Source organism: Rhagoletis zephyria, unplaced genomic scaffold, assembly GCF_001687245.7.
Source record: "Rhagoletis zephyria isolate East Lansing unplaced genomic scaffold, Rhagoletis_zephyria_1.1 Rzeph_scaffold_00033, whole genome shotgun sequence".
In the NCBI taxonomy this organism is placed as follows: domain Eukaryota; kingdom Metazoa; phylum Arthropoda; class Insecta; order Diptera; family Tephritidae; genus Rhagoletis; species Rhagoletis zephyria.
In genome coordinates this window covers 97,987-124,954 of record NW_016157117.1, presented here as the reverse complement: position 1 = coordinate 124,954, position 26,968 = coordinate 97,987, and the positions used below count along the sequence as shown (strand labels likewise).

General features: G+C 35.2%; 3 protein-coding genes across 6 annotated transcripts in view; 1 reads left to right on the top strand and 2 right to left on the bottom strand.

The window, feature by feature from the left end:
• nrv2 (nervana 2) overlaps positions 1–2,702 on the bottom strand; it is a 29,386-nt gene extending 26,684 nt beyond the window's left edge. The window contains exon 1 of the mRNA XM_017618305.1: positions 2,543–2,702. Within this exon, the coding sequence (XP_017473794.1) occupies positions 2,543–2,687 (145 nt within the window). The 5' untranslated portion in view covers positions 2,688–2,702. The remainder of the gene's footprint in view (positions 1–2,542) is intronic.
• LOC108364486 (uncharacterized protein KIAA0513) overlaps positions 1–17,250 on the top strand; it is a 187,505-nt gene extending 170,255 nt beyond the window's left edge. For 3 of the 4 annotated variants that reach the window (XR_001847766.1, XR_001847767.1, XR_001847765.1), the window contains 2 exons: positions 11,712–12,116; positions 16,405–17,250. Coding sequence is in view for 1 of the 4 variants with exons in the window: in XM_017618189.1 (XP_017473678.1) it covers positions 16,405–16,437 (33 nt within the window). In the remaining 3 variants the exon portion in view is untranslated. The remainder of the gene's footprint in view (positions 1–11,711; positions 12,117–16,404) is intronic. The other variant, XM_017618189.1, reaches the window with a different exon arrangement.
• A 7,829-nt stretch (positions 17,251–25,079) lies between these two features.
• LOC108364411 (protein Malvolio-like) lies at positions 25,080–26,228 on the bottom strand (the record flags this gene model as incomplete). The annotated part of the gene is made up of 1 exon (XM_017618090.1): positions 25,080–26,228. A coding segment is annotated over one exon (780 nt), but the record flags the coding sequence as incomplete, so codon positions are not given.
• Positions 26,229–26,968: the final 740 nt, after the last annotated feature.

Here is a 26,968-nt window from a genome sequence, read left to right as displayed (position 1 = left end):
TCCGTCCGTCCGTCTGTGCACACGATAACTCGAGTAAAAATTGAGATATCTTAACGAAACTTGGTATGTATACTTCTTTCTGGCGTGGGACGGAGGGTATTGAAAATGGGCAAAATCGGACAATAACCACGCCTACCTCCCATATAACGGTAATTTTCAGATAAACGAAAACGATATTTTACTAACTACTGAAGATTAGTCACTCAAAATTGATATTTACAATAAGTTTTAGATAAAAATAAGAATGTTATACATTTTTGAAAAATGGGCGTAGCCACGCCCACTTATGGTTACATGTGTATATCTTGGTAACCGCTGCACCAATTTCTTCCAAACTTGGCACAGTTGTTGGCCTTGGTACAGCATAATAAACCGCCGAAACTTTTTAAAATCGGACAATAACCACGCCCACATCCCATATAACGGTAATTNGCCTTGGTATAAGATACGAAAATTTTTAAAATCGGACATTAACTACGCTCACATCCCATATAACGGTAATTTAGAGGAATGCGAAATCTTCGATAAATCAGTAAATATCTAAGCTAATTTATTCAAAATTGATGCTTGCAACAATTCGCTACCAAGAAATACGTTTATGATAAAATTTTGAAAAATGGACGTGGCACCGCCCACTTATGATCACATATATGCATCTCGGTAACCATTCTACCAATTTGTACCAAACTCGGTATGATTATTGTGCTTGCCACATAGAAGAAAAACGTTGACCGTTATTGAAATCGGACTAAAATTACGGCCGCTTTTCATGTAACGGTAAACTTCAGAAATGCTTTTAAATGTAGCGGTAGCTTTCGGAAAGGGAGAAAACATATATTTAATACTTGCGCCGGGTATTTAATGTTCGGCTCCGTCCGAACTTAGACTTTCTTACTTGTTATTATTAGAAAATGACTTTTATTTCGGCCTTAAAAAATATTTGGCTAAGTTTAACTGTTACTATTGGACTAAAAACTTAAAAGTCCGGATTTTTCAGTTATTATCGGACTTTTTCCTATAAGGTTCGAAAAATTAAAAGAATCCAGGATTCTTGTCCAGGAGGTCCTGGGATCAAAGGAAAATTGATAACTTTCTTCTACGACAATATTTTGCCCCGGACTTTTATAATATCGGAAAAAATCACTGTTTTTTTTTGGTGCGTGTTTTTAACACTACAAAAACGGATGAATCGACCGACATACCTTAAAAGACGGACAGACGTAGTTTGACACACAATTTAATATTAATTTTAGTAACGAAAAACTTATATGTAATTAAATTTATTTAGAAATAAACAATTTCTTAAATCAAAATTTCTTAAAAACGAACGAACGGATTTTAGACATTTTCTTAAAAATCTCATTTCATAGGAAATTTAATTCCCTTTAATCTCTTTAATCTCTGCCTTTCAAAGCTTTAAGGTCCTTTAACTCATTAACCAAACTAGAAATGTTTTGTATATCGCTCGAAGACATTAATACGTATAATTACGGTGACCATCCGTACTCTGTTTCAAAGGACAGTCATTTTTCCCATTGCTACTGTCCTTTGACTTTCTTTATTTTACTAAAAATCTATTTTGTCCATTATTTCAATACTTGATCTTGAGCCATTTCTTTTTAAAAGCCGGACGGATATCGTAAACAAATTATGTCATGTCTCCGAATGAAATAAGCCATGAATTCGCGGGTTTTTTTTTTTTTTTTTTTCTTCGGAGATATGATGAGCCAAAGTTCAAATTTTTTTGTGATTCTACCATTCATGGACTTCTTTAAGTCGATATATCTCGGGTTCTGCTGATCATAGAGACTTGATCTTAACGTCGTTTTAAAGCTATAGAAACGGGCTTAGCATTTCCCATGTGGCCCATCTAATTTCTTGTGCAAGGGATCCTATCCTATTTTCCCATTCACAGCAGAGGAGGCCGTAAATACTCAATGATTCTTAACCTTTATTGCCTTTTGTTGGTGGACCTTATTTCCATTTCGAAAGGGAAATAACACCCGTGGCCTTTATTTAATTTTTTGTTTAGGAAATAAAGTCCGCAGGCGTTATTTCACTGCACCATTTTTGCCTAGTACAATTTTGCCAAGACTGAAATTTATCGCAAGATGAACTGATACGGCTGTAACAGCTTTGCAGGAAGTGGAAGGCATACGCCACCATACGGTGAGCCCGAATAAAATGATGGGCCTTACGTTAGCTATTTACAGCTGACGCGCTATGTGATTGTAAGGCCCATCTTACCAAAATGTGAATATATGTATATGTACATATTAATATGTACGGTGTTTTTACTTCCAAAATATGTTCACCGTAGGTATAATCAAATAAAGTACAAGTATTACGAAAATTCTAAAAATTTACATTTTTCAAGTGTAACGCCGCCCCATATATCTATCACGATCGACATTTTACTTTTCTACATCCTACATGTGTTCATTAACTCAAGCAGAAATTATGAGACATTGAAAAATTTAGCCAAAATACCATTTTTGAAAGCCTTTTTCCCTACCCTTCACCTTACAATAAAAGTACTCACCCCAACTATCTATAGTTCGGCCGCAATATGTTTTCTCCTCAGAATCATAGAGCATTTGCTTCCATGAGCGTGACTTCGGACGCTCCGGCGGACGTGTGTAGTAATGCTGGAAAGCATCAATGGAATCCTCAGCGGCAGTTGGCATGCTGACACTTGTGTATAGTTGTTATCCTTTAAAAAAAAAATTTGTAAAAATCAACACTGCTAATATCCTTTGCGTACTAAAAAACACTTCCACTAGTTCACCTGCCCGATTTTTCTTTGCTCGTTTCTTTCACGCAAACTATTTATATTTATCCTTTAAGGATGCTTTGACGACGCGCACTATACTTTCAGCTAGATTGCGTAGCGTTTCGCGCATACGCAAGTGCACAGAAGGCGCCTCTATGTACAAAATCGCTTACGAATTAATAATGCAAAATTTAAATCACAATGGACACTTTTCTACTTATTCAATCTATTGCGCTTATACACCGGTTACTGTGTCTCAAGACACATTTGCCATTTCCGTTGCCGTCGTCTGCCGTTGTATCACAAGTGCGTGTTTCTTAGGACTCCACGCTTGAACGAATGATCACCGCATCCCAGTCTGGAGCCACTGAACAGCCTCAATCTGCTACATTCAATGAGTATTCATCTAATCAGCAAATCTTTGCTCGCCGTTCGCACACTTGTTGCGCGGAGGCGATTGTGGATATGTTTGCGATTTACCGCTGCGACACTTTGTGACAGTTGCGTTGGCGGTGGTAACTTAAATTTGGAGCTGAAGGAATAATAGCGGGGCGCTGATGGCGGATCAGCACTCCAACGGCTCGCACGGCTCGCACGGCTGAATTCGGTTTTAGGGCTGTGGGTCGGCTGTGCAGCAATCAGCGCCAAGTACATAAATATGTATGTATGTACATATATAGTAGGTACGATGGACTATGGAAAACAAACACATTCATAAATACATACATCTACCTAAATTTGTTATAAATTACTGTTTTAGCTCACTACAACAACAACAATAGTTAAAGTACCATTAAAATATATGAAATAAATATGTATGTATGTATGTAGATGGCTTTGTAAGCTATCTAAATTGAAGCAGGGAAGCTGCCAGCGGTCATATAATAGAACGCGGATCAGCTGCGGTGTCGCGCTAAGCTGAAACTTAGTTTTAATCTAGATTCTAGACTATATTTTAATAGAAGCGTGGACGCGTGTACGGTCTGCTTGAATAGTACAATGTCAACATATGTACATAAAACACACAAACGTACACAACGTAAACGTTGATGCGAATTTTTCGCTAAATTTGAATCGTACAAATGATTATTGTGATACGTAAATAGATACTCGTATATAGCCTCATATGCATGTGATATGATAAAAAAAGATCTGGCGCTCACAGTTTTCTTAAGTGTGTGGCCGAACTTCTCTTTCAATTGTTGATTCGCGGCTTGGTGTTGTCACAGGAAGATTCGATAGTTTTTTATGAGAAGCTCTTTCATAGCACCCGTACACTCGAGTTTAGACATTGCCTAGCATAGCCGACAGATTTTGGCAATTATTTTTTTTCTATCATTAGATGCATTCTCGGTTCGAGAATCGAACTTTGGTCCTTCCGCGTGACAAGTACGCTCCTCTAACCATTCGGCTACGTCTGCTTTAAAAATATATAAATAGTTATGTTTATAAGTTTAGTGTATCACTAGAAATTTTAGTTAACAGCTCAACTGTCGCTAGCCTCAGCGTCTTAAATTATTCATCACTTGAAAATTGGTCGTTGATTGTGAAAAAGAAAAAAAGGAATTTTAGATTTTACAATATATGAACACGCTAAGAGGCGCAGCCGAGGAGGGGGTGAGGTTTTGGAAGATGTCGCTGTCTTTATAGCTGCTCCCAAAGAGGAGGTTCTTCGCCTATTATCGGTTTCCTCCATGATAGTACCTCTCCACTCGCTCATAAGATGGCCGTCAGCCACCACACTTTTCCGATCATAGGTAAATTCAACTTACTTTGGGCGAATCACCATCTCCGAAAGCGCCATACAAGAATCTGAGCGCCACTGTATTTAGCTCTCTGCTGGAGGATTTTGTCAAAGTTTCCAGTTTCGTGTGCATGGATACTCTTGCGAGCGCTTGTCCGCTGAGATTTCAAAAAGGCGGAGATTTCTATTATGGGAGCGTCAAACAGGCGACTTTTAATACGGCGCCGCGCGTAGAAGTAAGTTTTCTTCTTATTGGGAATTTAATGAAGTCGAACTGGGGATCTAAATGTACGAAAGTGGAAAAGTGAAGAAGCATTCATGGAAAGCCTTCTTAAAAAACCTGGAAGGGTGGCATGACTCAGCTAGATTTAGACACGTTCTCGCAAGAAATCCCGTTCAGGAACTGAGCAGTGAGGAGTGTCTTTAAGTAAACTGATGGCCAAAACCGACCAAATAAGACTTATTTACAGCTTTCTATGCGATAGAACTATCGCGGCAGAGTGGGAGATATCCGTGTATGCGGCTAGTCACAGCCATACATACATTTGCATGAAAATACTTAAACGGAAAAAATTAACATTTCTTTCTAGTAATTAAAACGCCGGTTGAAAAATTTTGCCCACACAAAATAAAGATCAGTTCAAATCTTAAACACTCCCGCTTCAGCCTGTTTTTATTTCATTTCATTAGTTGGAGTACTTATACATAAATATGTACATACATCCATATGCACATATTTTTGAATATACATATGTATGTATGTACATATGTCTTTGCATAATTTATACATACATATGTACATATGTATATACAAGCATACTTGAGGTCCATTTATACGCTCGGCTAGTGTATCCGCACCGAAATTAGCTATGAAATATTGCTTCCTCTGACACTGAACTTTATGAATTGAGCTAAAATGATTATCTCATATAAAGAAATGCAACTGTAAATGTCATTCTAATCAAGTGCTATCGGTGTGTGACAAAAGCTTTCGTACATATGTATAAACATAGGCCATTTATGCCATTTATGTATTTACATACACATACGTACTTATATTTCTTTATGTGTATGCTAATTCAAACATGGAAATGTTTTATATGTACTTAGCAAACCTGTGGTAGTCACGTTATATATCTGTTAATTTAAACATGTGGTTCATGCCACATGTGGCACATTAATTTGCTTATGTTTTTTGCCATTGTAAATTAAGTAACAAAAATTGTATAGTACTTTTTACCATAAATAAGTCGCAATCGAGAATAGAATTGCAATTTTCAGAATTTAATTTAAGATCCTTTTTTCGTAAGCTAACAAAAAATTTTTTCGGATTGAACTCTGTCTCGTAGCTAATGATTTCTCGGTATACTTCAAAAGTAAAATGTTAAAGCAAATCAAGAGCTCTTTCAAGCCACAGCTAATTTGCTCTTATTCAAACGCCATCTAAGCGTAAAACGCGACAGAGGAACGTTTATATAATTTAATAAGGGCGCATGAAAATGTGTCGGCAGCCCGTCATATAATCGACGCTCAGATCCTATCGGGATCGAGGCTGAGGCCGCTCGAACGATGACAGAGCCTTAAAAGTTGCCTGACTATCGCTCGGAATTGGTATCCTCTCGCTTCGATAATTTCTTCGAATGTTAATCTCAGCACACAGACTAATGGTTTAGACCTTCGCTTCATAGATGCTAGCGAAGGTTCCCTGGGGCACCGAAAGCTTCAGTCTGAACAGAAGTAGTGGGAGCCGGGAACCTAGCTTGTCCCTGTTCCTAGATGATAATACATTGCCGTTTCCAAAACCCTCTCTCGAAAAATTAAGGTGAGTTCGCTTCGCAACCTGTTTTAAAGAAAGATGCTGTGGGTCGAGTTCCACCATTACCTCCAGTGCTTCCGTCGGGCATTTGCACATTGCTGCCGTAATGTAAAAACACGATAGCCCCTTCCCAGAGTAGTCCTGGAAACCCAAGCCACCGCACTATTGGTTGCACTCCAATATATCCACCTTATAATTCCCGGAGTGCACCCCTAAGATTTGCTCGCTAGACGTTTACGCATGAGTCTTCCACAGAAGCTTGGAGTCCAGGATAAATATCAGATACTTAACCTCTGTGGCGACATTGATCGCGACCCCATCCAAGGTCAAGTTCCTCATCACCTAGACCAAAAAAAAACATTTTTTTTTATATTGCTCGGGCTAGGGGCATGAATAAATCGTACGTACGAATGATGAAAGTCCGGTGAAAATATTCGTCGACTCGGCACACATGGGTGGACAACAAAAGCTACGGCACCCACAAGTTTATTGGAAGAACCAAGTGCTGAAAGACTTGTCTGCCCTCGGGGTGAATGAAATGGAATGGAATTGTTGATGACCGGTAAAACCAAAAACAATTTTTCCAAGCACTCAGGCCGTATTGCCCATTGAATTTAAGTCCTAGAGACAGGATTAAGAGGAAAGCGATATACAGGTGGGGTGGGAATTCATCGGGCCTATGCAAACTTACCAGACTCCTTTATGGATTTTAACAGATTGCTGAGGAAAAGAGAGTATATATCGTCCAGTCTCAATACCTCCGACCCAAAAATGTAACTCCTGAGTCTGGTGAAAGCCATACAGTGGCAGAGAAAATGTTCTATACTATTCTTATTCTCCAACCAAGATTGACACAGTGGAACGTCGATGGTGCCAATGTTGACTACATGCCGTCCCCATAATCATTCCTATCGGGGTTCGCAGATAACTCCTTCTTTGTCTGTGAAGGAATTTTGCTACCACCCTGTCAGGCCTTTTCAGGAAACATTTGGTTTCTTTGCAGGTGTCAATACCACCCCAATGGCTCTCGTGAGTTTTGTTTATGAGATCCTTGATGTACCCGATCGTACCTGCTATGCTTGGCCCTAAAATTGGCTCCAGTCCAATTGGATGCTTCAGATAACCGCAGTTCGCCAATTCATCAGCCAGTACGTCGCCTTGAGCACCGTAGTGTCCTGGCGCCCACACAAGTTCAAGCACATTCCTGGACTGTATATGCAGAGGTGTTAGCGGTCCAAAGTCTCTAGAGCAGTTTGAATGTCACTGAAGATCCTGATTTTATATCCGCGCCACCTTCCGCTAATTTTCCACTCTGTCGCTTTTAGTATTGCAAAGATTTCCGATTGAAAGACCATTGCCATTGCATACCAAGCAGTAAGGCATCTGAAGCTACCCAGCTCCAGTACCATTTTCAGTCCTTGAGCCGGCGGTATAGAAAGTTTTCACCGAGCTACCGAAGAGAGTGTCTGGACCTCTCCATTGTTCCCTTGTAGGAAATCTAACAACGTACTTTCTTCCAAATCATAATCCTGGATATCAGTTTGTCATTAAGTTCTGAGAAACTCTCTGTGCCCGAAACTCCAATCATCGTGCCATAAACAAAAAGAGTGCAGCCGTCAAATCGTTTTCACTGCATCCTTATTGATCGCTAAATCCACAGGTGGCAAATCCAACTATGCATTTAGAGTCAGTCCTGATGTTTTTGTCTGTTTAACACAGTAACCATATTTTTGACCACAGAGTACGTGACGACTGGTCTGACTAAAATTATGTATATAGCCAGAATACCATAGCCGGTCTCAGACCCCAGGTCCTACTAAAGGTTCCCCGATACTGTCCAAAAACTTTTAGCGCTCGATTTACCTTCAACGTCGAGCTTTCCACATCAGCTTCGTATATACAGTTACGCCTAGACATTTCGCATCCATGGAAAGACTTACATTTAAGCCTCTTAGCACTGGAAAGTTGGCCCTTCCAATTTTCTGCTCCGCGGGTGGTTTTGCTGGGATTGACAGCCGACCCTGCAAAGTACACCATTCATCAGTCTTGTTCAGGATTCTCTGTGTCCTAACACCCTAACATCTCCCTGAGAGATTTGCCGGATGATAGTGCACATAGATGATTCGCGTAAGCTTGGATGTGAAATAAGTCTCGCATTTCCATTAGTAGGGAGTACACTACCAACCAGAACAAGAAAGATAGAAGCATTCCGCCGTGAAGGCATCATCTGCCAACCTCTGCAATGGTCTTCTAGGTATCATGAAGTGAATCCACGTTATGATGGTTTCGTCCACTCCATGATTTTTGGCGGCAGAGCGCTCAGGGTGAACGAAGGGCGGAACTTTGCCAAGAAGAGAAGCAATTGTCGAATTTTTTTTGGACTCTTCGCAAAGCGAAAAGCGATAATATTGTTTTCCACTACTCAGACAGGAAAATCTTTGGTCTAACGATTCCTATATTTCCGTGTTCGTAAAAAGAGCAGAACTTGTTTATGACAACCTAGTTCAATAAGGTGCTAGCGGTGTTAGATGTGAATTAGTTTTTCTAGATTTTTAAAATTTTAAATTGTCGATCTTTCCAGAATTTACATCGATCTTTAAACTGGCAGATCGTCGAACCTTTTTTAGTGAAAAGTGACCGTATATATAGCAAAGGACATATTTTATGGTCAGACTAATAAGGCTGATCCAATAGCCAATGTTGTTCTCCGGACGCTATAATTCTCAAAGTAACATTTGTAAGATTTTCAAAATTTAATTTTTAATTGGGTAAATTTTACTGGGATAATGGGAGTGAAGGATTTCTTTACTGATTTCGTCTGTTTGTGTTTGTTTGTTCTACCGAATTTGGTAACAAAATATGTAAAATATGTTTTGACATGGTACTGTTTTTCGGACTAAGAAGGTTTAAGAATTTATAAATAAAGACTTACAGTTATTCCTAGGATGTTTTCTAGGAAGACGAGTCATTGGTGCTCGAGAATATTTTCCACTATACCTTTATTCCGAACACAACATTTCTCTTTTTATATATATATATATTTTTTTTTTTACTTAGTTATTAATTTATTTCCAAAAAAATCAAAGTACATATTAATGTTCCTCTCCGCCAAATGGCTAAAAAGAGGATATCTGACAACTGATCATACAAGGAGTTTAGGGAGAAAAAAATTACATAAAAAGTTTACAATTGAGAATTATATACTTAACATTTTACATAAGAAGCGATTCCATACTTTCCAGAAGATAGCTTTTTAATTCGGTTTTGAAAAGCGATACACGTTCCAGTGTTTTAATGGAGTTAGGTAATTTATTAAATTGGTTAGGTCCGGCATATTCTATTCTTTGCTTCGATACCTCTAGCCGGCATCTAGTTACTCTAAGCAGTTCACTATTTCGTGTTTCAAACATTGATTGGTTTCTATAAAACTTCAAAACATGATAACCAATACTTGCTTTTTATATAAGCCAAAGACTGGCAGTATTGACTTAGCATACTCTTGGAAAACACTTAACGTGGAATGCCTTCTTAATAGGTTGAATGCAAGTTTTAATGCAGTATTTTGACATGACTGCAGGGACCTAAGTTCATTGGTTACTTTATGGGCATACACTATCGGAAGATAAGTTAAATGACTATGAATTAGTGATTGGTATAAGGACAACTTAACTTCTTTCGTTAGCTTGTTCTTAAATCTATAAAGAATCCCAATAGCGGGAGATATTTTTGATTTTATAGAATCAATATGGACACCCCAGCATAAATTCCGGGAAAGATGTACTCCTAAATATTTGACTGAGTCAACTTCTTTGATCTCGTCACCTTCGACATACTTGCTTGATTTTGTCCAACATTGACAACGTTGACCACCGCTTCTTCAGTGCCACAACCCCATTTATAACCAAATTGATAAGGATACATCACCTTTTCGGATTCTAAAAAGTGTACTAGTTGGTCATATATGAGTTTCTCAAAAACTTTATCTATAATAGGCAAGACAGCTATCGGCCTAAAATCTTCAGCTTTCTTGGTGTGAGTAACTTTGGGAATTGGTATAACTTTGTGAATTTTAAGGATTTCTGGATAAGTGGAATTTCTGATCATATTATTAAAAACCCTCGCCAAGAAGGGTGATATCAGATCTCTTGTTAAATAAAGAGCTTTTGGCGGAATGTTGTCGTGTCCGCAACCTTTATTTATTTCAATGTTAGATAAAGCAATTTCCATATCATGTGTGTTAACTTCATTTAAAATAAAATTATTTTGAACCTTGGTAGAAACCCGAAACATACAACATCCATCATCAGAGTGGACTTCAATGCTATTCCGTAGTTTATTTACAGACTCTAGGAAAAAATCATTTAGAAATTTAGCTTTTTCTAAATCATTTGTAAGTGGGGTATCATCCTGGCCTTTAAATTCGATAGAAGCTTTCTTTTTCCTGCCAAGAATAGTGTTAATGAAGCTCCATGTCCGTTTTGGATCTGAGCCAAACTTTTTAAGATTTGAAGAATAATAATTGTTCATCGACAATCTTGTTGCATTTTTTATGACCCTGCTTATTCTCTTTAACCTTTCGCAAACACCTTTATCGTAACCAGCCTTTTTCCTAAGTTTCAGAAGTTTCTTTTTTAGCTCTAGTAGAGCTTGTATATTATTGTTTATCCAAGGTGCTATTTCATAGCGTAGAAGGGATTTATGTTCTATTTTTTTCGTAGATAGTTCCACCGCACCTGAAATGTCCTCTACAATCACATCTGATAAGTTTGACTGGTCAACTCTTTCATACATTTTAAACTTTTCATCCAATTGGTTTCTTACGCTATCATAGTCAACGCGGTAGAAAACTTTCTCAAGAAAACAATTTTCCCGATGCTCATGAAAAATTTTGCAAATTAATAAATTATGATCTGACAATGCACATTCGATAGAATCAATTGAAGGTTTTTTGTTTAAGTTACAGAAAACATTATCTATTGACACCCCGCTTGCCCGACGAGTAACTAATGTATGGCAACTGTACAGTCCATACATACTAAACAAACTACTTAAAGACCGACTGGAGGGGTTTTCTGTTAATAAATCAACGCTTGAGTCACCCAAAAAAACCGCAGCTCCGTTTGCGTTAGTTGACAACAAGTTATCGATAAATTTAATAAATATATTCTCAGCACACTTTTGCGATCGATACGTGGAAACAATGATAAGCGGTTTTCCGTCTATTTTGATCGCATTAAGAGTAATAGAGATGCAATTTATATAGTTTTCNTATTTAGTGCTTATATCAACTTGTTACTAAATCTAATTTTTATTGTGAAAACTATTTTTTATGGCGAAAAATTATTTTACTAAATAATATAATATTTTCTCACACCCAGGCACGTTTGACGCGACAATCCATGTTGGACCGTTTGAAATGATTTGTGCAATCAAATGGGGAATACTAAATTAAATACAAATCACAAAAGCCATTACATTTCTCACAGTTTTCAACAACAAAACTACATAAGAGTAAAAACAAAGGCTAGATTAGACAAAAGAAAGGGAAATGCTCAATCAAATCAAAACAAAGTCAATCGATTGGAATCGAGGCAAATGTGATTTTCAGCTAGAAGAGCTAGACAGCTTTGATTGCGCCAACTATACGCCGGCAGATGACTTTCAGAGAAGAGCGGGCGAGACAAGGCAAGGCACGAACGAGTACCGTATGACTACGGTGGGATGTTGCTCATACGTCTAGGAAGCCAGACAGCTGGCAGAGGCTAATCGCCAGCTATAGCGGGGTAAGCAAAATTTAATATTTACTCAGTCAATCGTGTAGGCGTAGAGCTCTTAGATCACCAATTGTACCATACAATTGAGCTCGTCGAATGCTCATTTTGCGTGTGTGTGTGTGTGTGTGTGTGTGCCTATGTGAGTGCGAGTGTATGTATGTATGTATGCATGTGTAACACATTTGGTATTAGTCCGCGCTTTTTCTTTGTGCTCGCGCATGCAAGTCAATCGACGATTTCCTGTGTGCCTCAAGTCCACTGTGCCGCAGCTGTTGCCACACAAGTGAGCTGATGAAATGCGGAGCACGGTCAACGGTCAGCGGTGGCGGTAGCGGCAACTGTGACGTCGATGCAACGCCAGATTGTATTGTGGAAAATTTATATTGCCGCAGTTTCATTGCGCTATGTGCATATGCACATTCATACGCGTGTACATATAGCTAGGCAAGCGAGTGATGGATGCTGTGCTTGTCGAGATCAGTTGTTCGGCCATTCGATTTTTAGCTGAATGTAGCACCAGGGATAGCGCAAACTTTGCAACCAAAAATGTAGCGATAAAAGCGCGGCGAACAAATGCAAATTGCCGTCTAATCATGATTATCTAAATAGAGAAACATATGTACGTATATATCTACAGAAATATGAACGTAAATACATTAGGGTGCATCATTCTCTGCCGTTTTTCCATCTGAATTATAACATTTATTATATAGTAAGGCAGCCGCCAAAATATTTCGGGAAAATATTCCGCCTTATTATGAGTTTAATTTTTCCCGAACCGGTTCACTTTTCACTTTTTGATTCCATGTATTTACTATGGGCGGAATAAGAATTTTCGGGTGAATTTTTTTTCGTGCGAAACTCAAGATAAGGCAGATTAAGATATTCGTGAGCTGGGCCATTTAAAAATACCTAAAAAAATCGTTTTTTTTTGTAAATAACATTAGGTTTCAAAAAAATATTTCTTTCCAAAAAATCATCTCAGGTGATAGAAGAGTTTAGGTTTACAAGGTCTGTATGAAAATGCAGAAATATGTCATCAACGGCATCAAAATGAGAGTTTTCTTTAGGGTTTTCAAATCGATTTAGCTCATGTTAAACTTAATATTTTTCGGAAATAATTTTGCGTCAGTCTTCAAATATAATCTGCCTTATCTTGAGTTTCGCCTGAAAAAAAAGTTCAACCGAAAATTTGTCATCCGCCCAGAGTAAAACCATGGAAACTAAGAGTGAAAAGGGAACCGGTTCGGGGAAAATTAAACTCATGATAAGGCTGAATGAATTTTATAATTCCGTTGAAAAAACAGTAACTTTTTTGGTGATCCATTCTAATGTATGTGCATATGTACATACATATGTATGTATGTATGCAAATGGCGGTATTTGTAATGCGACAGCGATCGGCTGCATTTGACTACGTCAAAGCAATGAAGCATTGAAATAGCCTAAACTATTCGAAATGAACACAAATAGCAGGAGTGAAAAGATACTTACATAGGTACATGCATATCGTCGTTTAAAGAACAAAACCGTGTATCAACAAAATGCAAAGCCGCTATGTGAGGTTGCATAACTTATTTTCTAGAGAGCAAAAATACTCATATTTCAAAATGGTTATCTTTTTTATAAAGCAATCGCATTTCTGGCTAGTATATTTCAGAGCAGGGATGAAAAAGTAGGTACAATTGTACCTTTTTCCGACGTTTGATGACTTAAAGGTACATTCGGTACAGTCAGTAGATTTTAGGTACAATTATTATTATTGACCCATATTCGCTTTTTGATTTCTGGAAATATATTTAAAATGCTTTCGATGTTACTTACGGCAATTTGAATATATCTGTGTTCGTATGGAAAAGTAGCTTATGTCGAAAGGCAGGCTTTAGTATAAATCGGCATTCGCAGCATAGGATTGCGAATAGCTCACTGGCGCTGAGCCGTTGAACAACTTTTGGCAAATAAACGTGCAATAAATAGTTCCGATACTAGCAAGTCAATATTCTTATTAAGTCTCTGCAAAAAATTTATTGTCGTTTAAAGAATAAAGGGAATGCCGCATTATACTAAAGCCAGCCTTTCGACATAAGCGACTTTTCCATACGAACACAGATTTTATCTAGACTTGTTGCACCTATTAAAAAGGAATCGGATAAATTAGCAGACTTTGCGTGTTGTTGCTGGATAAAGAAGTATACTTCGCAAAGTGTGTTTTTTGTCTTTTTCGCCAATATTTTTCAGTAGTCAAAATTAGACAAAAACAACGCTTCTCCGATTTCCATTAGACTACAATCTATAGATATAGGCACAGTTAAAAAAAAACCTAATCAATTATTATATTATTATAATTAAAGTACATCCATTCTTTGTATTCATGTTTTAAACAAAATTTATAAGAAAAAACTACAAATGAATGATGTAACTTTTTTTAGGGACAATCTGTCTCATTTAGGTACATTTATTTTATGATATTAGGTACAATCTGAAATTTCCATTTTCATCCCTGTTTCAGAATGAATGGATAAGGCTTTAGCCAAGAGCTTCTGTGAGCAAGTCCAATTTTTGGCAAAAAATGTCAGTAACGCGGTTTTGCAGAACGACGATATGTACATTAAGCCGTATCACGACAAATGAAAGAAAAAAAAGTTTAGCGCATGTCAGCTTTACTTAATTACTTATGACGAGAGAAAATTTTGAGTGTAAAAAAATTTTCTGTAGGCACTCGTTAAAAACCGCAAAATCGCATTATTTTCTCTAACTTTCTTATTTTATATCCGATTTTTTAAATCTTCATGTCGTTGAAAAGCTGACGCTAAGAACTATAATTGGCCATTAAACAATTTTGGCTTTCAAAACCGTTTTAATTTATATCTTCAGTAATTTTGGTATTACTATCCCTAAATTTTTAATTTTATAATATAAAACTAAAGCTCTCAAAAAATGATAACGACCTTGGTGAAAAGTGTTAGGCTTTATTATAGTCCTGAGCGAGGCCTTTTCGGTGACATAAAAATAAAAAAAATAATAAAAAAATTCGTATAGCAATTAAGAAAGTTATACGCGAAAGAAAAACGCGATGAAGCGGGTTTTAACGGGTGCCTAAAAAAGTTCTTTTTATAACCAAAATTTTCTCTCGATGTAAGTGTTTAAATAAAACTGACGCCGAACTTTTTTCGTGATACGCCTTAATCTACCTACATACATACACATGTATCTATATATATTGTACTTATTTGTACATTAAATTAGCCCTTCATCCCTGCGACTGAAGTTTTTTTGCAATGCAATTTTAGAAAAACAATTTTTAATTACCGTCTTTTATATTTTTTGTCATATCTTTGGTATTTAAAGTCGGATCTAAAAGTATGATATATCGGTTTTTCTTTTTTGTTCCATTATTCATTGACCTCAAGTACCCGGTTCTAGTACTTACCCACCATACATCAGTTCTTATCACCCTAATATCAGTAACTTCAACCTTTAAACTTTTGCTATGGAAGTATTTAGATATGAGTCAATTCATTTTTTCTTTTTTTTGCTGAACGTAGGGATCGCCTTATAAAATGTTTCGTCATATCGGATTTTAAAATATGGTACGAGTATATCGATATTTTTTTTGTCTTCATGAGACAATTTTTTGCTCTAAAGTTCATTTATTTGAAGTATGTACCACGTTCTAGTACTTACTCACAAAACCACAGTTCTTATCACCCTAAAATACCACCCTAATGCCAGTACATTAATGATTATTCAAGTAGAACTATAAAAAAAAAAATGTTTTACGGAATGTAGGTGTAACCGAATATTGAAGATATAGCAACCATTTGCATGGCCCCCATTAGTCTGAGAGCCAATCATGGCATAAATGGTCTGCATAGAAATTTTAATAAATTGTATCAGTGGAATCAAAATAATGAGATTTTTTGAGGTATATCCAAATCGATCCAGCTCTCATAAATCTTAATATATTGCCGAAAAAGCGTAACTTTTTTTTGGCGAGGCACCCTAATGTAGTACATAGCAATGTAAATTTTTACTAATAATATTATTCAATTTTTGTTTTTCTCTCAAAATATTCCTTCTTTGAGAAAATCTAATATACTAATTTCTTATATAATGTGCAAGCACAATTTGATGGTATCTAAATTTTTACTAATAATATTATTTAATTTTTATTTTTCTCTCAAAATATTCCTTCTTTGAGAAAATCTAATATACTAATTTCTTATATAATGTGCAAACACAATTTGATGGTATCTAAATCATTTTATTACATGCCTAATTTATCTTCACATTTCAGACATTGGAGATCACCCTTATAATGTGTATTTGAACAGAACGATTAACCCAACCTACTGCCTAAATCATCAAATGCAATCGACATAAGTGACGGTCAATAGCAAGCAAAGACAATTAATAGTGTGCTGCGATGGGACCTTGCCACAAATCGTTTATCGCGCAAAATGATAAAACAACAACAAGGGAATAGCAAAATTCGACGCAGAAAATAATTTGATCACTGAACACAAAACTGGGTGCAGTTAAAATTCAATGGCTTCGCTTGAACAAACAGCTTAACGGAAAGCAGAACTGGATGCATTTCGATGCAGTTAATTAATTCAGACAATCATCAGCGGGCGGAAAATAGCAAACCAACATCCACTTTATCTAATTTCTTCCTCGATGAAAATGTTACCTTTCAAAATTTGGATTGCTGGTGAAATGCGAGCAATTTTAGCGAATGAATTAGCGTTCTATAGGATATTTAATAGAAGCTAAATGAGGGTATATACATACAGATGCATTTATGTATATACATATGTATGTAAATAGTAGATCTGTGTAATTAAAATGCGGCTGTAAGTCTACTGATGTAATTGAAAAGTATGTACATACATATCTGTGGAAATTTGACCAAACAACTTAAGTCTATCTTTCATGGACAAGACAAATAGCGTATGTATGTCGACAAAACTGTAAAATAAGTTTTTGTCAAAGAGAAAATAGTTACAATTCGAAAGAAATATTAAAATATTTTATCACTATTTACAGCCTTTTAAATGTCTCTATTTTCAACAACTATAATAATAATAACTATAAAGCAAATTATTTAAGGGTCTCCGCCTGTAGCAATTGCAAAAAAAAATAGAAAGATGACAGAATTAAGAAAAAATGTATGGACGCCTTATTTTGCATTAAACTCTGCAACTATTAAATTTATTTTACATATTTTACGGTTTTTGTACTAAATATTTACAATCAATTTTACAATTATGAATATGGCAGCGCCGGCGAACCTTTATGCATAGATATAGGTGAATATGGCTACTGTGGTTTTATATATTAGTATGTGTGTATATGTATATGGCAACATGAAGGTGAGTATACCCTGCAGGAAATGTATCTAACTATAAGCTAAACTTAAGTTGATTAGGAAGGAGCTATAATTCACTTATTATCTGTATATTTTCTTTGACGAAAGCTAACTATATTTCTATGGCGATGGCCGCTAAATAGTCAAGGGTGGTTACCTCTGCATTTGATGTAACTAACTTGTAACTAACTACTTTTGGGCATTAAATATCAATAGGAAAAACAAAATATATTTATTTTTTCTTTTTTTATTTATTTATTTTATTTTATTACATTTCATATTTGTTTACATATTCTGCTGTAGGTGGTCCCATATTCGAACTCGGTCAGACATAACTTCAAAACGATAATATGAAATTTCGATCTTCCATTTATTTGTCCTCACTTCGAAAAAGTATTTGCGAAGTGCAGGATATTTAAATAGAAACGCGTTTAAAGAAAACAATCTCGAGCTTTACTCCTGCACTACTTGTCCACTTGTTTCAAGTTAGCTTTTTGTAGCTTCTGGCTAGCTATATATTATATAGAAATCCCGCAAAAAAGCTATCTACAAGTAGGTTATTTTTTATCAATTGATAATTTTTTTCTGCAGGGTAGCATCTGAAATACTTGAGTTCTAAATCTTATCAATTCAGTTGTAATTTTCTATTTCCTGTACTCAACTAGTGCTTACCAAACTGTTAGCTAATAACCACACCACTTATGGTAGTCAGCAGGTTGGTTTCTTCGCTATTTATTATTATCTCGTACAATTCGTACTGTACTTCGGAAGTTATTCTTTTATTTAGCCCAACGCCTATTGTCGTGCAATGATATTTATCTGCGCTTGTTCTGCTTGCTCCCAAACTGTCGGTGCAACACTTCCTTTGCGAATTGCAAGCAGCTTGTAGTAATGCGCGTTTTGTAGATTTTTTTATAATCTTACTATTTTTCTGATAAAAAACTAATTTACCTCAAGAGAAATGGTACGAATGCAAAGAGAAAGCTTGTGGCTAAAATTAAAAATTTTTAAAACGCTACTGCCACGTCTGTTTGTACCGCTTTTTGTTTGCCAAAAAAATATTAAAAACGGAAATTTTACACAATTTTGTAGATAAAAGTTATTATATAAGGGGTTTACAAATAAGAAATTGTTTATAAGTCTATGAGGAGTCTACTTGCTAACGGTGAAGCAACGAATATCCTAGTTTGTTGGGAAATATTAAAACAAAATTTTCAAAGTTCGACTTGATTTATTTTATTCACTAAAAATAAGGACATAGAAACGAAATTTTACTACACCTCCTTCGAATCTGAATGGGTTTTAACAAGTTTGAAGCCAAATGCAAGATCATCACTTGGGGCGGTATTTACAGCAATGGTTTTTTTTTTTTAATAAGCAGTGCATCGATGCCATTCTGCTAAAAAAGTTTGCTATGGAAGGGTTTTTCTGAAATAACAGCTGTGCTTTTAGGCGTAGCAAATCACCGCTAAGCGATGCTCTTTCATTTGATACCCATATTGCTGTATTCGGTACATATTTGACTGAGTTAGAACGATTTGTGTGCCGGACGACGCTCTTTCTGCTGGGTTATGGTCGCCTGGTACCTCGACTTCCGCTATCTGGAATATTTGTCGCGGAAAAACAAGGTTTCAGAAAATTCGCTATAACCCCGCCAAATCTGAACCGATTTTAACAAAATTTGTGTCAAATGAAAGCTCATCTCTCCGGCGGTGTCCTGAAGCATTTCTCTTCCAATGAAATTTCGCTACAGAAACATTCTATGTTTTTCTAAAATACAAGGCCTACTTTTAGGCGTTTGGCATAGCTGCTACCCAGGGACAGCGCCCCGAGCTATGCTCTTTCAATTGACACTAATTTTGTTAAAATCGGTTCCGATTTGGAGGAGGTGTTGTGAATTGCGTGACACCATGTTTTTCCGCGGCAAATATCCCGGGTAGCAAAATTTGGGGTACCAGGCGACCATAACTCAGCAGAAGGCGGGCGTCCAATATCAAAATTGTTATAACTCTGCCAAATATGGACCGATTGCGGCGATATGGGTATCAGATGAAAGGGGCTCGCTTAGCGGTGCTTTTAAACGGAGTAGCAATGCTAAACACCTAAAATTAGAGCTGTTATTTTGGTAAAAAATATTATCTATCGTGCTTTTGTAGCAAAATTACAGCGATGCGGCGCCTATTTTGCAAAAATAATGCTGTAGTATTCCGCTCCGAGTGATGCCCCTTAATTTGGCTTCAACTTTGTTTAAATTGGCGCAGGTTTGGAGGCGTTATGGTGAAGTTTATGTGGCCTTGTTTTTTGCAAATTAATTAAATCAAGTCGAACTTTGAAATTTTTTAGAAATATTTCCTCGCTATTCTCGATACTCGTGCTTTTACCGTCAGCTAGTAAATGTTGTATAGATTTTCAAAAAAAAAAAAATACATACATATTTTTTAGTGACTTTTTATTCAGACAAATGCAAAATTTAAATTTTTAATTTTTTTTTGCCAAAAACGTTTTAATATTTTTAGATTTTAGCCAAAAACTTCCTATTTCATTTTGTCAATATTTTGTTAAAGAAAATGATTTTTTTTATAGTAAAAATTTAAATAAAAAAATTCAAGAACACGCAAACACCTGCGTTACAACCGAAGTGCTGACCCCGTTTGAAAACAGAAGAAATTCGTTATCACACGGTCAAATATGAAAGAGCATCGCTGGGGCCGTTGTCCTGTGACATTTCTTTCACCGCTTAACGCTTACTTTGTACTTACTGGTGATGTGAATAGTATCGAGTATCGAATAGTATGTATTTGATATCGTTGAGCAATTTGTGTATTCGATGAGTATTGAAAAAATTATTTCGCTACTTCGATACTCAAACATCATTGTTAAAATATATTTTCATAACAAGCGTCGCCAAAGCAAAGTAAGAGGTGGCAAAATTTACAGTGGTTGAATGGAGATTGGTTTAGGAGCAGTGTATAACCAGCTTTCAAAATGATAATTTACCGGAGCGCAACGTGGATCAAAAAAACGGCAATTCTCTTTGGAGCGACTTTGTTCAAAAATCTCAGTAGGCTCACAAAATTGTTTAGCGTATGTTATAGTCGAGGGCAATCAATGTATTCAAGAAGATTTTTTGTTGAGACATCGAGATCTGCTCGCGTGCCGGAAAGAATTTACGATTTTAGTATAAGGAATTTTTAACGGAATAATGTAAAAATATCGAGTATCGAATACTTTTATTCGATACTTGTTGCCAAAGCATCGCGCATCGATCGATACTTGAAAGTATCGAAAATTTACATCACTAGTACTTACCGCTTAATTTGAGTTTGAACTTTAATTCTGATTTTCATCTGGAAATAAAAACATTTTGCTTCAACTTTCATCATAACTTGTTTTGCTTTATTTATATTTTTTTTTATTTTCTTATATGCCAACATAAAAATGAACTTAAAATGAGAAAGGTAAAAATAAATTTATTTTTACTAAATATTTTGTAAGTATTACATATATAATATATTCACTTGTTAATTATACATATATGTATGTATTTTTGTATACAGTAATAGTAATAATAATTATCCCCAACTTCAGCTTTTTCATCGTCATTTTCTGCTCATCAAAAGCTTAACTATTAACCTAATTTTTGTTTAATTTTTATACTAAATAGCTTAACGTCGTTTAGGTTTTGCTTAAATTTGTTTTTACTCGCATCTTTCTCACTTACACAGTCGCTACGATAAGTCAACACTTAAGTAAGCACGATTTTTTCGCTGTAGTTTTATGCTGAACTTTTTTTTTTTTGTTTGCAATTAATGTTAACATATACATACATACACACATACTTACATGAATATTTTTAGTTTTTGCATACATGCATTGCAATTGTATATATGTAGGTATGTACATACATATGTAGTTCATGTTTTGAGTTCACGGGTTCTTTTGTGTTGTTGCATCGTTGAAAATGTTGTTTTTTATAGCCGCATTTGCAGTGCACACATGCGTATATATATTCTTACGTACATATACATATTGGAAATTATTTATAATTAGTGTAATCTGTAATGAATGTAAGCACTTGTAGCAATTGCTGGTTTTATTTGAATGTACATATTTGTAGTTGTTCTAACGGGTTTTGTCTTTATTTCATTCATATTTAATTTTTATATAAAGTAATAATTTCAATAAATCGTACCTTATAGTCTTTTTATATTTATATATAAAAATAATTGTAATATTTAACATAAATACGTGGAAATTGCACTTTTATTTAATTTATTGCAATACCAATGCTCATAAAATCTATAGTTAATCATTGAGTCTTAACTATTTCCTTTTTATTACAAATTCTCTTTTTTTTTTAGCTCTACACTTAAATTCAATAATTTTTATTTATAATTCAACATATTTGATTAATTTTTTCTCAATAAACACAGAGCGGCGAGCAGTGTTTGTTGTTGTTTATATTATTAATATGTACACCATAAAGATTAAGTGTTGAAATAAATTATTACCTGCAGTTTTTTATACATAAATATTTTTTTTACATAAGGTTCTTTTGTATTTGTTCTTTTTTTGTGGCAAGGACATTGAACTGTGGCATACATAGTTTTTTCTTATGTTTTTTACTAAATACTTAAAAAAATTGTTTTTGGCGAAAAAAGCAACTGTCTATGCCAGCATTGAATTGCTTTTTAAAAGGCAGACAGGCTACGTGCATAGGTTTAAACGCAAGCTTTAATAGCACATACAAAACATACCTTAATACTTACATACATACATACATACATATGTGGATGTTTATAAATTGTTGCATTATCGTTTTGTGGAACTCGGCGTTACTTTGGCAGCTTTAAATATATACATACATATATATATTTGTATATTAATAAAGAAAGAAGAAGAAGAAGAAAGAAGATATTTATGATTTTATTGCCTGAAATGGTAGAACAACTAATTTTAAAAAGTGACAAAGAAAACCTCAAATACACTTAGGTCTTTTTTTATGTGGTACATGCGTTCCTCAGAAAGCCGCATAAAAAAGTTTTTTACTTTCATATAAAAACAGGGGATGCGTTCCAGCATTTTCAAAAACCGCATAAATTCAGATACTCTATGTAAAAAATTCTAAAAACCGCATACAAAACATCCCGTGAGGCAATATTAAGCCAAAAAAAGAAAAAGAAAAACAATTTATTTCTTCACTTCAACAATTATTATTATTATTCCATGTAAAACTGAACATTAATGAAATAAATAAAATTGTATCTGTATTTTAACCAAAAACAAAAAAAATACCACAAAAATACATGAATTATATAAGAATGCAAAGATCAATTATTTATCACAAGCATTGTCTCTTACACACCGAAAAAAATAAAAACTCTCAAAAGAGCAAAACGGCTACAGCGAAAAAATTGTTTGAAATGCCGCATAAATTCAAATCCACATAAAAAAACCGTATGAAGTATACAGTTCTCTTTTCCACAAGGAGCTTGACCGACTAACTATTAAAAGTAGTTTTTATAGTTCGGCATTCGGGTAATTCAAATCTGACCCCTCTTATAAGCACTTCGCATCCAACCACTGCACTATGGGTTTTTTGGCCCATTTTTGTGGCCAAAATGAATTTTGACCAAGCAAGTTTTAATTGATAGGCAACCATTTTCTCACATTGTTGCAAACAAAACTCTTAAACCTTGACGAAAGAATGGTCAAAAGTTGTCACTTTTGAATTTGTGATTTTATTGAAAAAGTATGAATGTAGTTTTTTTCTAAATATTTATACTAAAGAAAAAAAATGCCACTTAATTGTAACACGAAATTATGCAGTGGCTAATTTTAAAAAATATTGGCGTATTATACTGATTTCACTTGCAAACCTGAAAACTCTCAATTTCCCAATTCATCCGCTGAAAAGTTAAAAGGAGCAGCCCTTGCAGCAGCTAAATTGAAAAAAAAAGCCTCTTGCTTCTTCTCTTTAATGAGTTCTTCCCCCTAATGGTAAACGCAATAAATTCTTTCTGCAAAAAAGCCATTTTCTGAGAAAACGCTAAAAATCGCAGCACGAAATGGACAGACAAAACTTTAAACTATTTATTTTACTCATTTTTGGTAGTCTAAAAAATTTACTTTTTAAGAAACAAAAATAAATAAAGGTTATGTCAGAAGAGAGAAATACACTCTAAAAAACGAAAGTAAAAAAAAGAACAGTTATAGACCTTAAAAGTATCTACTTATATATCTTTCTTTTTATTCTCTATATTTTTGTTGACACACACAAACACAAACCTCTTCTCCCTCCCCCTTACATACCTCGCCAAACTAAAAGTACTAGATTTTTTTTTTTAGTTTACTGATCTGGCAACCCTGCCCTGGCAACCCTGTGCGTTTTTATGAGTGTTGAAATTTGCATTGTCACAAAAATTTGCATTTCTTATTCAAATTTATCTATATTATTCCAAGTTTCCTGTATTCTATGCATTTGAGTATTTTTGTGGTTGTTTTCAAATTTACGCTAGTAAATGCAACTGTATTAGCAGCCAGTAAGCAATTGAACCATAGATAGATATAGATGGTCAGGTATGCAGCACAATTAAATAGGCATTCGTTTTTTTATTGCTGCTACTTACATAAGTATTTATGTAAATTGTATGGTGTATGTGGCTTATCATGCTAGATTCGTTAGACTAATTAATATACTTCTTTAATTCTAATTTTTTTTTTTTTTTTTTTTACAATTGGAACAATTGCGCGAGTTTATTTTATTTTCCTTGCAAATGCGTGCACATCTAAAGCTTGTAATACTTTATGTTTAGTGTGTGTATGAGTGTTAACTGCTATGTTTGCATGTGTACGATTAGCGGTATTTTGTTTAGTATGCATTGTAAATTTAATGAATATTTTACAGTTCATGTATTTTCATTTTATTTCTTTTATTTATGTAGTGTGCTGTAAATTGCTTTTGTTTATTAACTCCTGCACGTAGCGCAATTAACTTTCCACTGGTACAAGTCTATTTATGTATTGCAGCGCTCCACATATGTACATTAGACTGCATCACCTGCGGTTTTTCCGCCGGGATTACAAAATTTATTATATTTTTAGACGTTCACCAAAATATTTCGGAAAAATATTAAGATTTAAGCGAGCTGGACCGATTTGAAAATACCTCCAAAAATTAAGTTTTTTATGAATAAAAATAGTTTCTTAAAGAACTTTTTGAAAAAGATCGCATCAGATGACAAATTATATAATATAAAAATATTTTCAACGGAATCGAAAGAATGAGATTTTTCATGCTGTTTTTTTCCTTTTTCAAAGATTGTTTTACGAAAAACTTGAATAACTGGGCCAAAACTATTCTGAATTAGAATTATGGGATCTCAGTAGAAAGGTATTTTCACACTATTTTTATTTCTGGCCAAAAAACGTCATTCGTGTCCCATCTTGTTTTTTTTTTCGAATACCAAGACATCTTAATTCAACTTTGAATGATGTTCTTTCATCCTACCTTTCTCTTCCATCCTTTGAATGAGTTTATTAGCAAAGAAATAAAAAGGGTGAGAAAATACCTTTCCAATGACATCTCTTAAGTCTACGTAATGTGGCTGTTGTCACTTTGTATGTATGATTGTTACTTTGGCATAACTGTAGCTAACATTAGTAGTAGTAGTAGTTGTTGCATGTGGGTGAAAATATTGGAACCATCAAAGCAGCAGCAGGTGTTTCTAAGATGCTAGCCGATAATGCTGGAACAGTCATGGTTATGCGCTTTGTTGTTGTTATGACTCCTAAAAATAAGTGTCGTCGCAGTCATCGCTGTCCTCAGAATCAATATCGAATAGTAGTGACTATGCATCTTCTTCTTCGCCGAAGGGAACATCTACTTCCTGATCACCGTTCGGTGAAATTCTTGCATAGGTTGAGTTGACGTTCTTTATCGTAAAGCTGTTCTGGCTGGGTAGCACAAATCACTGGACCCACCGATTATCCACGAACCTTCGATTGCCCATGCACGCAATCATGTGTATCACAAGGTAAAGGTTAAAAAGCAAATATAAAATGGCAACTATACAAACTAATGCTACAAAGCCACCTTCCAAGGACGCCGTTTGTACTTGTACAACAACCGTTATCACGACTATTGTTAAAAGTATAGAGATGACCTTGTTGGTGATTCCATTCACAAATTCACCCATTATGGCCGCACATGAGGTGAATGCTATCGTTGGTATAGCAGCAAAAGGCAATTGCAACGACATCACAGCGTTCAGTATATCATTGAGATGTGTCAAGTCCTCCATGCGAGTGAATAATGCCAAACAAAAAGTGGGTATAACTGCAATTAGCCGCGTAAAAAGTGCACGTCGCCAACGTGGCCATTGCAGATTCAAGAACCCTTCCATTGAAAACTGTCCCGCATATGTGCCAGTCATGGTGGAACTCTGACCTGCCGCCAAAATGCCAACACCCCAAATATACATTGCCACTGCGCCGAAAGTGCAACCCAAGAATAGGCCACCTTTGTAGATATCAGCATCAATGAGATCTGTGTTATTATTATTATCCGCAAACGAAGCTTTCGCATCCTCGTACATGCTTTGATTAACGCAGACATCAAGCACGTCCTGATTGGTTTTACCATACATGCCATGGGCAAAGACCGCCACAACAAAAAGATTTATAATAAAGGTTACAAACAGCGCGACTGACGCTTCAATGAAGAAGTAGAAGAGTTTAGGTTCAGTTATTCAAGTTTTTCCTCTACCAACCTTTGAAAAAAGTTAAAAAACAGCATCAAAAATCTCATCATTACGATTCCGTTCAAATTTTCTTAAAATTTTTTTTAAATATTTTTATGCAAATATTTTAAGCTTAAACCGTTTTGTCATTTGAGGGGATTTTTTCAAAAAAAATCTTTAAGAAACTATTTTTATTCATAAAACACTCCATTTTTGGAGGTATTTTCAAATCGGTCCAGCTCACTTATATCTTAATATTTTTCCGAAATATTTTGGTGGACGTCTTAAAATATAATAGATTTTATAATTCCAATGGAAAAATAGTACCGATTTTTTTTTGTACGGGGAGTGATGCAGTCTAATGTACATACATATGTATGTACATATGTATTTCGCCGCTTTCTTGTGAATTTTTTAACTTTTGGTAATTTTTCACGTACCAAACCTTAACTGCTAAATAATATCCCTCATATTTCCTTTAAATTAGAGCGCTAATTAGTTTTAATCACTGTTAGCTATAATTATAATTTTTTTTTTTGTCTTCATAGTATTTTTTCGCATCCTGAATGCCGTTTGTTTCATGCACTGCTGTATTATTCTGCGCTTCTTTGCTCTTTAATTTTACTTTCAATTGCCAGTTTTTTTACTTAGTCCAATCATTTTTTAAACGTTTGTATGAGTGTGTGCTTCCTTTTGTGTTACATTTTCTTAAATAGTTTTTTTTTGTGCTTATGCTATTGTTTTTTTTT